Here is a 13,072-nt window from a genome sequence, read left to right as displayed (position 1 = left end):
AGTCTTGTTCTCGCTCTTTTGCCTGCTTGCCATGTGGGACTAAGCAACTGCTAGATCCTTGGACTTCCATTCACAGCTACTACTGAACCATTGTTGGGAATTGGACTGCAGACTGTAAGTCATCAATAAATTCCTTTACTATATAGAGCATATCCGTAAGTTCTGTGACTCTAGAAAACCCTGACTAATACAGATATGCAGGATATTTTCTTCATTGTATTTCTGTGGGTTACTCATAAACACAAACTAAACTCTCTGCATTTTGAAACATTTGGGGCTTAGAGTGAGTGAATGCTAAATTCCAGACATAAGTTATAGTCTGCCCAATGCTGTCAAAATTAAATTGTTGCAAGATTATATATAAAACCTGTATATTCAGGGACTGGAGATATAAGTCAGTTATTAAGTGCTTACCTAGTATACACAGGCCCTAAGTGCCAGTCTCTGAACTGCATACACTGAACATGATGGGGGAATACTTGAATAGCTAAAGGAAGAGGACCAGGTAGTCAAGGCCACCTGGACGACAGAATAAGTTCAAGCCAACTAGCTTACCAGACATCCTGTTTCTAAAGTAATAAATTCTGTACTTTCAGATTCTCTTGAAACCACTTGAAAAATGGAAAAACTTGATAACTGTAGTTATAGAATAACCCATGTCATTAATGTCCGTGTGAAGGATTGATGTTTACATACTTGTGCATGTGCAATGCAATGTGTGTGGAGGTCATGGGTCTCTTCAGTCACTTTCTGAGATAAGGTCTTTCATTAAACCTGGAGCTCATTCGTTTGGCTGGTTTAGCTGGCCAGCGAGTCCCAGCTCCCAGAGCTGGAATGCCAGGCCTGCAAGCATTCCTCACCTTTACCTGAGTGCTGGCGACCTGAATCCAGGTCTTTGTGTTTACAGGGCAAGCATTTTACTGACTATGCCATCTCCCCGGGCCTCATTCATTTTGAAATAATAACGTAGGTGCTTTGATCATTAAACTTCTAATCCATCTCATCCAACCCTCCCCTGATTCCAGTATGCAGGGTATTTTGTTTTTGTTTTTAATCATTACAGTTATGTGTTTATGAGTGTGCAGGCACAGAGTGGTGATCAGAGAACTTGCAGGAGTTGGCTCTCTCTCTTCCCACCATATGTGTCCAAGAGATTAAACTCAAGTCATCAGTCAGGCTTGGCAGCAAGCACCTTCACCTGAGTCATCTACCATCCTGTATACAAGTGTCTAATATGTAGTAAATGAGGTAGGGCATGGTAACTCAACCCTGTAATCCTAGCACTCAGAGGCAGAGGCAAGAGAACCACCTTGGGTTCAAGGCCAGCTTAGACTACATTATGAGACCCTATCTCAAAAAGAAACTTAACATGTAATAAACCACTCTCTCTAAAAGATGAAAAGGAAACATGGTATTTCTCAAACTTGTTTCTCTAGGTAACTTTTCCCCCCACTATCAAACACATTTTGGAAATCCTAACAAATACGTATAGATTTGTAATTATATAAACAATTTTTAAATGAGTATCAAAATAGAAGTGAAGAAAATAGAAACTACTTACAAATATTAGTCCAGATATCAAAGAAGATGTCCCTGTAAGTGCCACATAGAACTTGGGTGTCAGTGAACTTAAAAACCCTGTCACTGTTAAAAGAGAAAATATTAAAGTTTTTACAAAGTACAAATTTTAAGTCCATTGCAATCAAGTAATTATGTTTCAGCGGATGGAGGTAAGCAGTAAAGAAGCTTGGGCTCTGATGAGGATATGTTTAAATAAGCCTATAGACTGAAAATACCGCAAGTAAAACATGTAGGCCACATCTCTAACCTTCCAGCTGCCATTACTTAGCAACACAATGCCGTGGATAGCACTGCTTGTCTACTCTCCACTTTGTATGAATGCAAGTGGGAAGCACTGGTTTACTGTTGCTGCCCAGTACCATAGAAATCATGATGCTAGCTTGGGAAAAGATCAAAATCCAAAAGTTCTACTAAATGCAGACCGCTTTTCCACTATTGCAAAGCTCTAAAATTCTAAGCTGACTGCCCTAAGTCAGTAACTGTCAACATTAATACCTAAAGTGAAATTCATTTGAAAAAAGTTCTTAAAAGAGGGGGCTGACGAGATAGCTCAGGGGGTAAGAGTACTACTGACTGCTCTTCTGAAGGTCCTGAGTTCAAATCCCAGCAACCACATGGTGGCTCACAACCACCCATAATGAGATCTGACGCCCTCTTCTGGTGCATCAGAAGACAACTACAGTGTACTATACATAATAATAAATAAATATTTGGGCTAGAGCAGAGACTGAGAGAGCAGAATTGACCAGAGCGAGCAGAGGTCTTAAAAATTCAATTCCCAACAACCACATGAAGGCCCACAACCATCTGTACAGCTATAGTGTACACACATACATAAAATTAATAAATTTTTTAAAAAGTGACTTTAAGTCCCCATTGTCTGATATCTTAAGAATCTGCTCAGTCGGGCGTGGTGGCGCACGCCTTTAATCCCAGCACTCGGGAGGCAGAGGTAGGCGGATTTCTGANTTCGAGGCTAGCCTGGTCTACAAAGTGAGTTCCAGGACAGCCAGGGCTATACAGAGAAACCCTGTCTCAAAAAACCAAAAAAAAAAAAAAAAAAAAAAAAAGAATCTTCTCATGGATATCAAAGTGGAGTTTTACACTGTTGTTTAGTTAAATAAGAAGTAAATCAAAATGAGTGTGCACAGGGCCCTTGGGTCAATATCTAGGGTCAAAGAAAGAAAGAAGAAAAGAAAATCAAGTCACAGTGAGATAATTTAGCCTGCTTTTTTGAAAATCTAAAATGCAAGTCGAAAAAGTAAGTTAGACTAGAACTTTAGCAAATACATAAGGATAAAAAGCTAAATGCACTTTCACAACATGGTCTAAGATAGTCCAGACTGGTCTCAACCTTACTATGTAGATGAGGATGGCCTTGATCTACCTTGATCTACCTCCCAAGTACTGGGATCACAAGTATGTATCAGCATTCCCAGTTTGTGGGTGTTATGGACTGAAGTCCATGGCTTCCTGTATGGGAGGGAAACACTGTATTAACTGAGCTACATCCCCAACCCCAATTCTGAGTTCTAAAAGAAACAAAAATCTTTAATAGTCAACGGCTTTCATCTGAATGGTACATGGAGTTAAAACATAGCCAATAAACCAAAGTTAGCAGGCTTGATAGTTCAAGTCTGCAATACTAACGAACATTCTGGGGGCTGAGGCAGGAAGGTCTCCAGCTCAAGGATATCCTGGACTATAAAAAGAGATGGTGTATAAAAACAATTTATAAGGCAGGCTAGCTAGTATATGCCTTTAAATCCACCACTTAAGAAGTGGCTCAGCCAGGCGTGGTGGCACACGCCTTTAATCCCAGCACTCGGGAGGCAGAGGCAGACGGATTTCTGAGTTTGAGGCCAGCCTGGTCTACAAAGTGAGTTCCAGGACAGCCAGGGATATACAGAGAAACCCTGTCTCGAAAAACCAAAAACAAAAAGAAAAAAAAATGCTGCAATAACACCACAAAAGGTCCAGGACCCCATCTTTTCATCCTACCTGAGGCTAGGGAATAGTATTTGCAGAATCCACATGGATCAACACTGCTTACAAGTTTTTATCTTTAGCCCAGGCTACATGACAAACATTGTACAACCGCCGAAGGAAAATATTAAACCCACCGTTGTCTGCGCTTCTCTCTCCTTTCCATTTCCTGGACTATCTTATTACTCATGATAAAAATATCACGAAAAGACGTTTCTTAACCGAACTGTCTTTCAATAAAAGTATGGTCCACTAAAATCATAGCATTTTCTATCATGTATGACAGATGTGCTTATCTTGCTTTTCTGGGTGTGAGTTCTTTTAAGTTAGGCAGCTGGAAAACTCAAAGGTAAGACTTTTCAAGGGGCCCTGCAAACGATAAGAATGTATATAAACTGTGTGTACACATCTGGGAATGCTCTCTTCTGTCTTACTACCTGGAGCTTGCAGCGTGTCAGGTAGCTTTTCCAGTGGTAGCGTAGACAGACAGAACAGAGAGGGCGAACCTTCAGCGACCTAGGGAGGGGCCCGGAAACTGCAGCACGGGTCTAACAATCAGCTGCCGGGTGGTGGTGGCCCAAGCGACAAAAATAAACCCACTGGAGCATGCAACACCAATTTCCTTTTGCAAAGCCCTCCAGGTCTCCCCGAGAATCTCTGATCTTTGGCACTTGTCCCCGACTGTCCGGGAGGTTTGGGCCTCTCACCCGCTGTCACGTTGTCACACAGCCTCAGCGGGACCCTCAGAGCGTAAAGCAGCCCCAGCCCCGCCAGGAACCACAGCGTGGACCCAGAGTTCGCCAACCCGGCCTTCAGCCTCTCTTTCCAGCCCAGCGGCGGGCCCAGGCCCAAGCCAGGAACAGGTGCATGGGGACACCCCACGGCCCGCGCGGCTTCCGCGAAGTAGTCTCCGTCCGCCATCTTGCGGCTCCGGCAGGCGCGGGGACCTGGGAGGGGAGAAGGGCCGGAAACCCGGCGTCGGGAATCCTGGGATAGTGGCGGACTTGAAGCTGGCCTCTGTCTAGGCTGAGTCCTGGGGAACTGGCCGGAGATCTGGAAGGTGGCGGAGCGCGGTGGCCGACTGAGGGGCTACCCAGTCCTCTAGGAGGGCGGGGAAGCCTCTGATGGTGGCGCTTATTCTTCAGGAAACGGACTCAGTGTGGCGCTGGAGGGAAGTGGTTTTTCTTCCATACGTGGTTGAGGGTCACCTGTCGCCCTGTGCCGGGGTCGGAAAAGTACTGATGTCTCCTAGAGCCGAGCAGCTCTCAGTGCACTGGACTCGGCGGCCTACGAGACCAACGGGATCAGAAAAACTTAGAGGTGTAGCAACTGCTCCATGACCAGAGGGAGCCCAGGCGCCACGCGACAGTCGAGGCCCGCCACCGAGCACTCCAGGACGAATGGGGAAGGGACTGAAACTCAGGGGGAAAGATGTTAAGGCTGCAAAGCCCCGAGGGGCAAGCCGACTGACTTCCTAGAGCGCCGACTCCAGGCTGTCACGCCCGCGCGGAACTGACATGGCGCCCTCCCGGCCGGAGCTTCCGGGCGGCTCCTTCCGACGGCCCCTCGGTGATTCCGCCACTCAGCTTCCTTCCCGGCCTGCCTCGCGCCGGCCCGCCGGGCTGGGCCAGAGCAGCCAAGATGGCCGACTTTGAGGATCGGGTGTCGGATGAAGAGAAGGTAAGGGGTCCGCCTCTCTCTTGGACTTCCTTCCCCGACGGGGCCCGGGGGTCCGAGCCGGCAGCAGTGGGAAACTTGGCGGTGTCCCCAGGAAAAAGAAGGTTGTTTCCTGGTGCTGGCATCTTCCCTCTGCCCCCGGGACGCTTCCTTCCTTAAAGGAGCTTTCGTCTGCCTCACGGTGGCCCCAGTCCCCCAGTCCTCAACTCTTCTTTTCATCCCGGACGGAGCACAGCCTTTCTACAAAAGAGGAGACACTTTGCCAGATTGACTTTTAACTCTAGCCTCTTTCCTGTAATTAGAAGAGAGGAGGTGAAGGTGATGTCGGGACGTGTCGGGCAGCAGTTATTTTACCGCCTTTGGCAGTTGGGGCTCACCCCATCCCCCCATTGATAGGTGTGATTGGGGTTCGTTTAGAACGAGTCACTTCCTGATCAGAGTGGCCTCCTTAACTTCCCTTTCGCTCCTCCTTCCTCAGGAAGTGATTTTGCTGTCAGGACTCCCTGTCAGAGAGGGAGAGGTCCTCTGGTGGTGTCTGCCCATCGGACTTCACACCCTCCCTCATCTTTTCTCAATTACTGACGACTAAACTAATTGGATAAAAATAAATCAGTAAACCTCAAGGGATTTGCTTAAGAATTTGACCAGCACCTTTATTCCCGCTTATACTCTCTTGTGTGCACTGCGTTTAGCCCCAAGGTGACTCCGTCCCTTCTGTCTTAATCTTAACTCTAATTTTTTTCAAAGTAGTTTTTTTTTTTTTTTTTTTTTTTTACTTCCTGTTAAGCAGTGAGAAGTAGGCAGAACACTTTTTTCAACTCCAGAAAGGTTATGTAGTAAATAAACCTCGCATAACATATTCGGTTTGGATGGAACAACCAACTTTTTTTGATGACCTACTGTGGCGCTTTATAGCTGGGTATATTAGAGTGTCATTTGTGTACTTAGATATTTAAAGGTGTTTTAAATACAAGGGTATATTCCAAATTTGATAGTATAACTTTTTCTGACAACAACATACATTTGCTAAACAGTTTGTCCAAAAAGGAAAGTACTTGGTTCTTTTGTAAACACAGAATCTTAGGGTTACTACAAGTTAGAATGGGACAAGAATATGTCTTTTGTGTCCTGTAGTGACTGTTACAAAGTATGTGCCCTCCAATGTTCTATAAAACCTGCCTGGGTTCTCTATAAAGAAATTGGAGATTGTTGGGAGGGGAACAGACTATTTTTAATCACTTCTTCAAAAAGAATAATTTAAATACACCTGTGTATGATTGAGCTGCTGTCTTTAAATGCTAAAAAGGGTGCTTAACACCTTTATAAACCACTTAACAGGATCCAGGGTGGCAGTTTGTTGGTAGAGTCTTAGCATGTGCAACATCCTGTGTTTGAACTTAAGCATTAGCAGGACAAAAACTAAAAAGCCACCAAATAACACTTTAGTATTGATTTCTCTTACTTGGACATTGAGCATTATAAATGTTAAAGACCTAGGAAATCAAATTAACACTGGAAAGAAAACCGTGACATTTTCTAAAGCAAATACTTTTGGTCCACATAACATCAAGTTAGAGTGAATTTTTTTATTTTTTTTTTTTTTTTCCCCGAGACAGGGTTTCTCTGTATAGCCCTGGCTGTCCTGGAACTCACTCTGTAGACCAGGCTGGCCTCGAACTCAGAAATCTGCCTGCCTCTGCCTCCCTGTACTGGGATTAAAGGCGTGCGGCACCACGCCCGGCCTATTCATTTTCTTAAGACTGGGTCTTGTTTAGCTCATAAAAACCTCTCATTATACAGCCAAGAGTGACCCCACCCCCTAATCTGCTTGTCTCTGTCTCTCAAATACTGCTGTTAGAGGTGCATGCCATCACACTTAACTTTATTGCTTAGTTTTAGTAATGATAGAACAAGCCAGTCATAACTAATAAGTCTGCCCCAGAACTTGTGATAAATTCTATTCCTACTTTAGTAAAGAGCTTTTTGGTTTTGTTTCATATTTTTGGGACAAATTCTTGCTATGTAGCCCTAGCTGGTCTGGAAATTGCTCTGTAGACTGGACTGATCTCCAGTTGTCCTCCTGCCTCTGTCTTTCACAGTTCTGGGTTTAATAGAGGGTTTTTGGGTTTTAATTGACTACATTATCTTTATTGGTGTAGATAATGTGATATAATGATACAGTAAAAATCCTTATGACTTGAGCCAGGCATGGTGGTGTATACCTTTAATCTAAACACTCAGGAGGCAGAAGCAGCTAGATATCTTGAGTTCAAGGCCAGCATTGTCTACATAGTTCCAGGACTACATAGAGATACCCTAGTAACTTGAGATTCCTGTAGTTTTATTAGATTCCTTTCCTCAGAACTGACAGGCACATTCATATCTCTTTAAATCTATGAGTAGAAAGAAAGGGTTGCTGGGTGGTGGTGGTACTGGCACGCATCTTTAATTCCAGCACTTGGGAGGCAGAAGCAGGCTACAGAGAAACCTTGTCTCGAAAAGAAGGGAAAGAAAGGACTTTGTAAGACTTCCTGATTTTTGAGCTTCTTACCTACTTTGCCTGCTTTCCCTTCTAATCTTTAAATTGATTTTAACAGAGATTTAAAAGCTAGCTGGTGATGCTTGTCTATAATAATTTCAGCTCTTGAGAGATAAAGGCAAAGAGGATTAGGAATTCATGCCCATCCTTGGCTACGTGAATGACATCCTTTCTCAAAAAATAAAATGTTTTGGGGCATGTGTGTGTTTTGAGAAAATATTTTACTGATTTGAATGTCTTGAGATTCATAAACAAGTAACCCCTGATAAGATTTTTGCAGTAATTATTTGTTGGTTTACTTATTTTGATTTATCGAGACAGTCCAAATCCTGTAGCTCAAGATGATCTGGAACTCACTATGTAGCTCAGACATAACTCCCAGTGACACTTCTATCTTGAGGTCATTGGTGTCAGGCTTATAGTCATGAGCCATCATCCAAGCAGTACAAACTAATCTTAAAAATCTTTCCTGGCTTGGTGACCCAGGCCTATCATCCTAATTTCTTAGGAAGCTGAGGCAAGAGCATAGAAAAATGTAAGGTCTGTCTAGGCTACAGAGCAAATAGAAGTACAGCCTGGAAAACTTGACGAGTCTGTCTCAAAAAATGGAAGGGAGGTGGGAGATGGACTGGATATGTAGGTCAGTCAGTGGTAGAGCACTCACCAGCGTCTCTGCCAAGTCCCTTGGACCAGTCTGCGGGTCTGCAGGACAGTTGAGCTTTAGTTTCTACTTTGAATTCTTGAAAGAAATCCAGAATTCATTTTCTTCTTTATTGCTGAAGACTTCAAATGTGTTTGAATAGGGGTAGGTATGCTTTGTTGTTATGGTTCTATTTTGTTTTAAGTATGTATGGTGTGGTCCCAAAAGGATTAATTTAATAATCTTATCTTTGTATGTTTTGCGAACGCAGTAAGCCCTGACATAAGTTTGCCATCTGAGGCTCTGTTGATTTCTCTCAAGCATTTCTATAAAAGCAAATAAAATCATTTTTATCCCAGCTGGTAAAGCTTTTATCATTTTTAAAAAGGAAGGTTTTTTGTTTTTTCTGTCCTCCCCCCCCTTCTTCACTGTTAGCTGAAATGGTCAGAATGAGCTGTCCTAAACAAAGCCGGAAGTGAAAAGTTTAGGAACAGGCAGATAAGTGCTTCTAGTCTTATCCCGTAGTTGAGGTTCTAGAAATTATTCCAGGTACCTGTGCTTTTCAGTTAACTTAGTTCCAAATGCTTACCAAGACCAAGATAGCTTGATTAGGAAGTTTGAGGTATGAGACAAGTGATGTATTTGGGTTCTCTGCCTCATCTATTTATTTCATGATTCAGCATTGATTTGTTGTTGTTTTTTAATGTTTTGTTTGTTTGTTTGTTTCCAACAATGTGAAAAGAATTCTAGGATTGAACAAAACTGATTAGCATGGTTTTTCTTTTTAACCTAATAAATAAAATATGTGCATATACCTTTAAGAATACTGAGAAGTGGATCTGTATGATTTTAATTTAGACAGAGGGCCCATTTGAAAGAGTATGTTTGGTTTTTGTCTTGTTTGTTCCATTGGATATTTGGGTTTTGAAACAGTCATTCTGTAGCTCATTGTCTCCCCACACTCTCTGGGTACTCCTGTTTCAGCGTCATGGGATGCTGGGATTATAAGCATGTGGCTATCACACATCACACCTGGCATAAGGACTTCTTTTTTTAAAAAGCTTTTTTGTTTAATTGCTTTGTTCTGTTTTTAAAGCAAGATCTTAGTATGTAGCTCAGGCTAGCCTAGAATTGGTTATGTAGCCAAGGCTGCCCTTGAATCCAGAATGCTGGAATTAAACTGTAAAAACTGCTGCTGCCACCGCCACCTCCTCCTCTTCTTCCTCCTCTTTCTAGAAACAAGTTTTTCAAACTATGTAGTAGAGATGTGAAAAATATAAATGGGGCAGTGAGAGATGCTCAGTGAGTAAAGATGCTTGCTGGACAAACCTGGTGCCTGCGTTCACTGTCAGGAACACATGTAAATGTGAAGGGAGAGAAATGACCTCAAGGAGCTGTCCTCTGGCATCCACACATGTGTACTCCCTACCTACTTTAATAATAGCAACAGTTTTTAAATCTTGTAAATAGAAGCTGGGATTTAAGAGCTTTGTTAGAGCTTGTTAAAATCTACTTTTAGGCTGGATATCCTCAATTATATACTTTACTAGATGAGTTAAATCCCCGTAGGATGAAGTAAACTCTGAGTCTTACTTACACTGATGACTTTCTAAGAAGTCATCAGTTAACGTTCATTTTATCATCTTCATCTTCATACCTTTAGTTAGCTCTACTTGGTGATAGAAGTCTTATAATTTGTTACAAAATCCTGAACCAGAACACAAAATCTAAACAGACACAATCTGCGTGAGGTTTATTATGATTTCTTCTAGAATGGTGAATTGTTTCATTGGAACCAGCCTTGGTGCTAAATGGGGTAGTATTCTTTATTAATTAGTCATAAAATGCAGCCCCCCCGGGTCTGTCTGCTTTTCAGCCATTCATTTCATATTATACCATTTCCTATGAATTGTGAGTTAAAACCCAGCACTAGGCACACCTCTAGTCCCATCACTCCGGAGTCAGAGGCAGGTGGATCTACATGAGATCAAGGCCAGCCTGGTCCACGGAGAGTTTCAAGACAGCCATGACTACATAGAGAAGCCCTCTCTGGAAAAGAAAGGGGGGGGGGGGAGGAGGACAGGGAAGAAAATCTTTCTTTTAAAAATTGAAACATTAAAATGTTCCAGAGATTCTTCATTCCTGTGCTTCCTCTGATAACAAGCAGAGTTAACTCTTTGGTAACTGGAATCATGCCATTTTATCTAGTGCTTAGCACAACACCAAGAACATAGTATAGTTTTACAGACTTTACTGTATGAAAAAGATTCATTGATTCCTATGGTTCTTTCTTGGCTCTTATAAAGTACACTTTCTGATAGTCTCTATGGTTTGAATGCCTTTTTGTGTATCTTTATGTCTGAGCACTTGCTGCCATTACTGGTGCTCTGCTATGCCACTGCTGGGAACATTCAGCCCCCCGGCTCCTCCCATGTACCCCAGCAGGGTTGTCCTAATAGATCTCATAAAGCTGCAACACCTGGTGTGTGCCACTGCAGCTGTGTATGTGTACCTGCTAGGAGCCTTGCCAAGACCCTAAGGGAAGTGTTCGCTTTGTTTGATATGAGTCCTTTCCTTTAGAGCTTAATAAAAAAGACATCCAACCAGCGGTGGTGGCGCACGCCTTTAATCCCAGCGCTTGGGAGGCAGAGGCAGGTGGATTTCTGAGTTCGAGGCCAGCCTGGTCTACAAAGTGAGTGCCAGGACAGCCAGGGCTACACAGAGAAACCCTGTCTTAGGGAAAGAAAAAAAAAAGACATATAACCAAGCATTCTTTCTGCTTTCCTTTGTCTAATGAAAAATTTCTTACATCTCTTTGCCAAAAATAAATAAGCTCCTTATATGGATCATGAAGACAAAAGACTACTTTGTTGTTGTTTTTTTAACTAGATTTCAATATCCATATACTATTCCTTTTCTCTCTTACTGCATGTGGACCTGATGTTTCCAGGGTCTTGGAGTCTTTTTCAAGGAATTGAAATAAGCACATGAAGATCTGCAATGCAAGAAAACTTAATTCAAAAATGAAACCATCATTCAGATCAGAAAGAAATACGTTCACGCTCTACAGCTGGGCACAAGAGTGAGAATAATACTCAAGGGCTCCAGATTACCACCTGGGCTACTTCTGTGGTTTTTTTTTTTTTTTTTTTTTTTTTTTAAGATTTATTTATTTATTATATGTAAGTACACTGTAGCTGTCTTCAGACACTCCAGAAGAGGATGGTTATGAGCCACCATGTGGTTGCTGGGATTTGAACTCCAGATCTTCGGAAGAGCAGTTGGGTGCTCTTACCCACTGAGCCATCTCACCAGCCCGCTTCTGTGGTTTCTAAAGGAGGGAGGAGCTTGGGTACTAAGGACTGGAGCCAAGTGGTTTCCTGTTCTGATTGACAGGCTTGGGTTATGTAAGTCTTTGAACACTGGTATGTCCCATCCCATGATAATTTAGATTTTATTCTTACTTATGCCTAATTATTCTTAGTCATAGATGGTCAATAGGAGATTTTCTCCAAAAAGTTCATGTAAAGGTTACTATCTACTTTATTGGAAACACGCCCAAAACTAGTTATGTCAGATCAATTTTCTATCTTCCCTACCTTAAAGGGGAGTTTTTGATGATTTGCCATGGGGAGAGAAACTTACTTGGAGTGAGTGGGAGTCCTAGTTGGCTGAAAGGTTCCTAGGTGGATTGTTAGATGGGAAGTGTGCTTTATTAGCACCTTCCCGTTAATAGGTTTTTGGTTATCAAGTCCATTGATATTAAAGGAGTGTACTAGGCTGAGCATAGTGGTGAATGCCTTTAATGGAGCACTCTAGAGCCAGCGGTGGGGAGTAAGGTCAAGGTCAGACCAGTTTACATCAAAATTTCAAGGCCAGCAAGAGCTGCATAGTGAGATCCTGTTTCAAACAAAACAACACACATACTAGTATAGTCCAAGCAAAGTGGAGTTCCCGGTTGCAAAGCTGTTTCTTACGCTTGTGTGCTTTATCCTTATTAGAGCATTCTTTGGAACTTTGCCTTTCTACCATTATTCTCTCACTTGCAGAAGAACACAAAATGCCAATTTTCAGTACTGGGAATTGATCACAGGGCCTTGTGAATGCTAAGAAAGCATGCTACCACCAAATTATATCCAGACCAAGAGACCCTTTTTCCTTTGTTTTTGCTTTTGTTTTTTAGAGATGGAGTCTCGTGTAGCCAGGCTCTCTTGGAGCTCAAACATATAGAAAGGATGACCCTCTTGTCTTAGGTTTTCTCTTTCTAGTCTTTTCTTTCTCTCTTTCTTGCTTGCTTGCTTGCTTTATCTGTTTTATATATGTGAGCACACAGTCACTCTTCTCAGACACACCAGAAGAGGGCTTCAAATCCAATTACAGATGGTAGTGAGCCACCCTGTGGTTGTTGGAAATTGAACTCAAGACTGCTGAGCCACCTCTCCACCCCTAGTTATGTTTTCTATTAGTGAAGAGACACCATGACCAACTCTTACAAAGGACAGCGTTTAATTAGGGCTGGCTTACAGTTCAGAGGCTTAGTCTATTACTGTCATGGCAGGAAGTATGGTGGCAAGCAGGCAGACTTAGTGCTGGAGAGGCAGCTGAGAGTTCTACATCTTTTTTTTTTTTTTTTTTTTTTTTTAAGATTT

At 42.6% G+C, this 13,072-nt stretch overlaps 2 protein-coding genes across 3 annotated transcripts in view; one reads left to right on the top strand and one right to left on the bottom strand.

Moving 5' to 3' along the window:
- St7l (suppression of tumorigenicity 7 like) overlaps positions 1–4,804 on the bottom strand; it is a 64,013-nt gene extending 59,209 nt beyond the window's left edge. The window contains exons 1-2 of one of the 2 annotated variants that reach the window (XM_021195311.2): positions 4,275–4,804; positions 1,562–1,644 (exon numbers count right to left, since the gene is read on the bottom strand). In XM_021195311.2, the coding sequence (XP_021050970.1) occupies positions 1,562–1,644; positions 4,275–4,488 (297 nt within the window). In that variant the 5' untranslated portion in view covers positions 4,489–4,804. The remainder of the gene's footprint in view (positions 1–1,561; positions 1,645–4,274) is intronic. The other variant, XM_021195307.2, reaches the window with a different exon arrangement.
- Positions 4,805–4,942: 138 nt separating this feature from the next.
- The window catches only part of Capza1 (capping actin protein of muscle Z-line subunit alpha 1), a 37,743-nt gene continuing 29,613 nt past the window's right edge, over positions 4,943–13,072 (top strand). Inside the window, exon 1 of the mRNA XM_021195313.2 lies at positions 4,943–5,247. Within this exon, the coding sequence (XP_021050972.1) occupies positions 5,209–5,247 (39 nt within the window). The 5' untranslated portion in view covers positions 4,943–5,208. The remainder of the gene's footprint in view (positions 5,248–13,072) is intronic.

Source organism: Mus pahari, chromosome 4, assembly GCF_900095145.1.
Source record: "Mus pahari chromosome 4, PAHARI_EIJ_v1.1, whole genome shotgun sequence".
Classification (NCBI taxonomy): Eukaryota; Metazoa; Chordata; class Mammalia; order Rodentia; family Muridae; genus Mus; species Mus pahari.
Note: the sequence above shows the minus strand (reverse complement) of the source record. Positions and strands in the feature narration are given on the sequence as shown.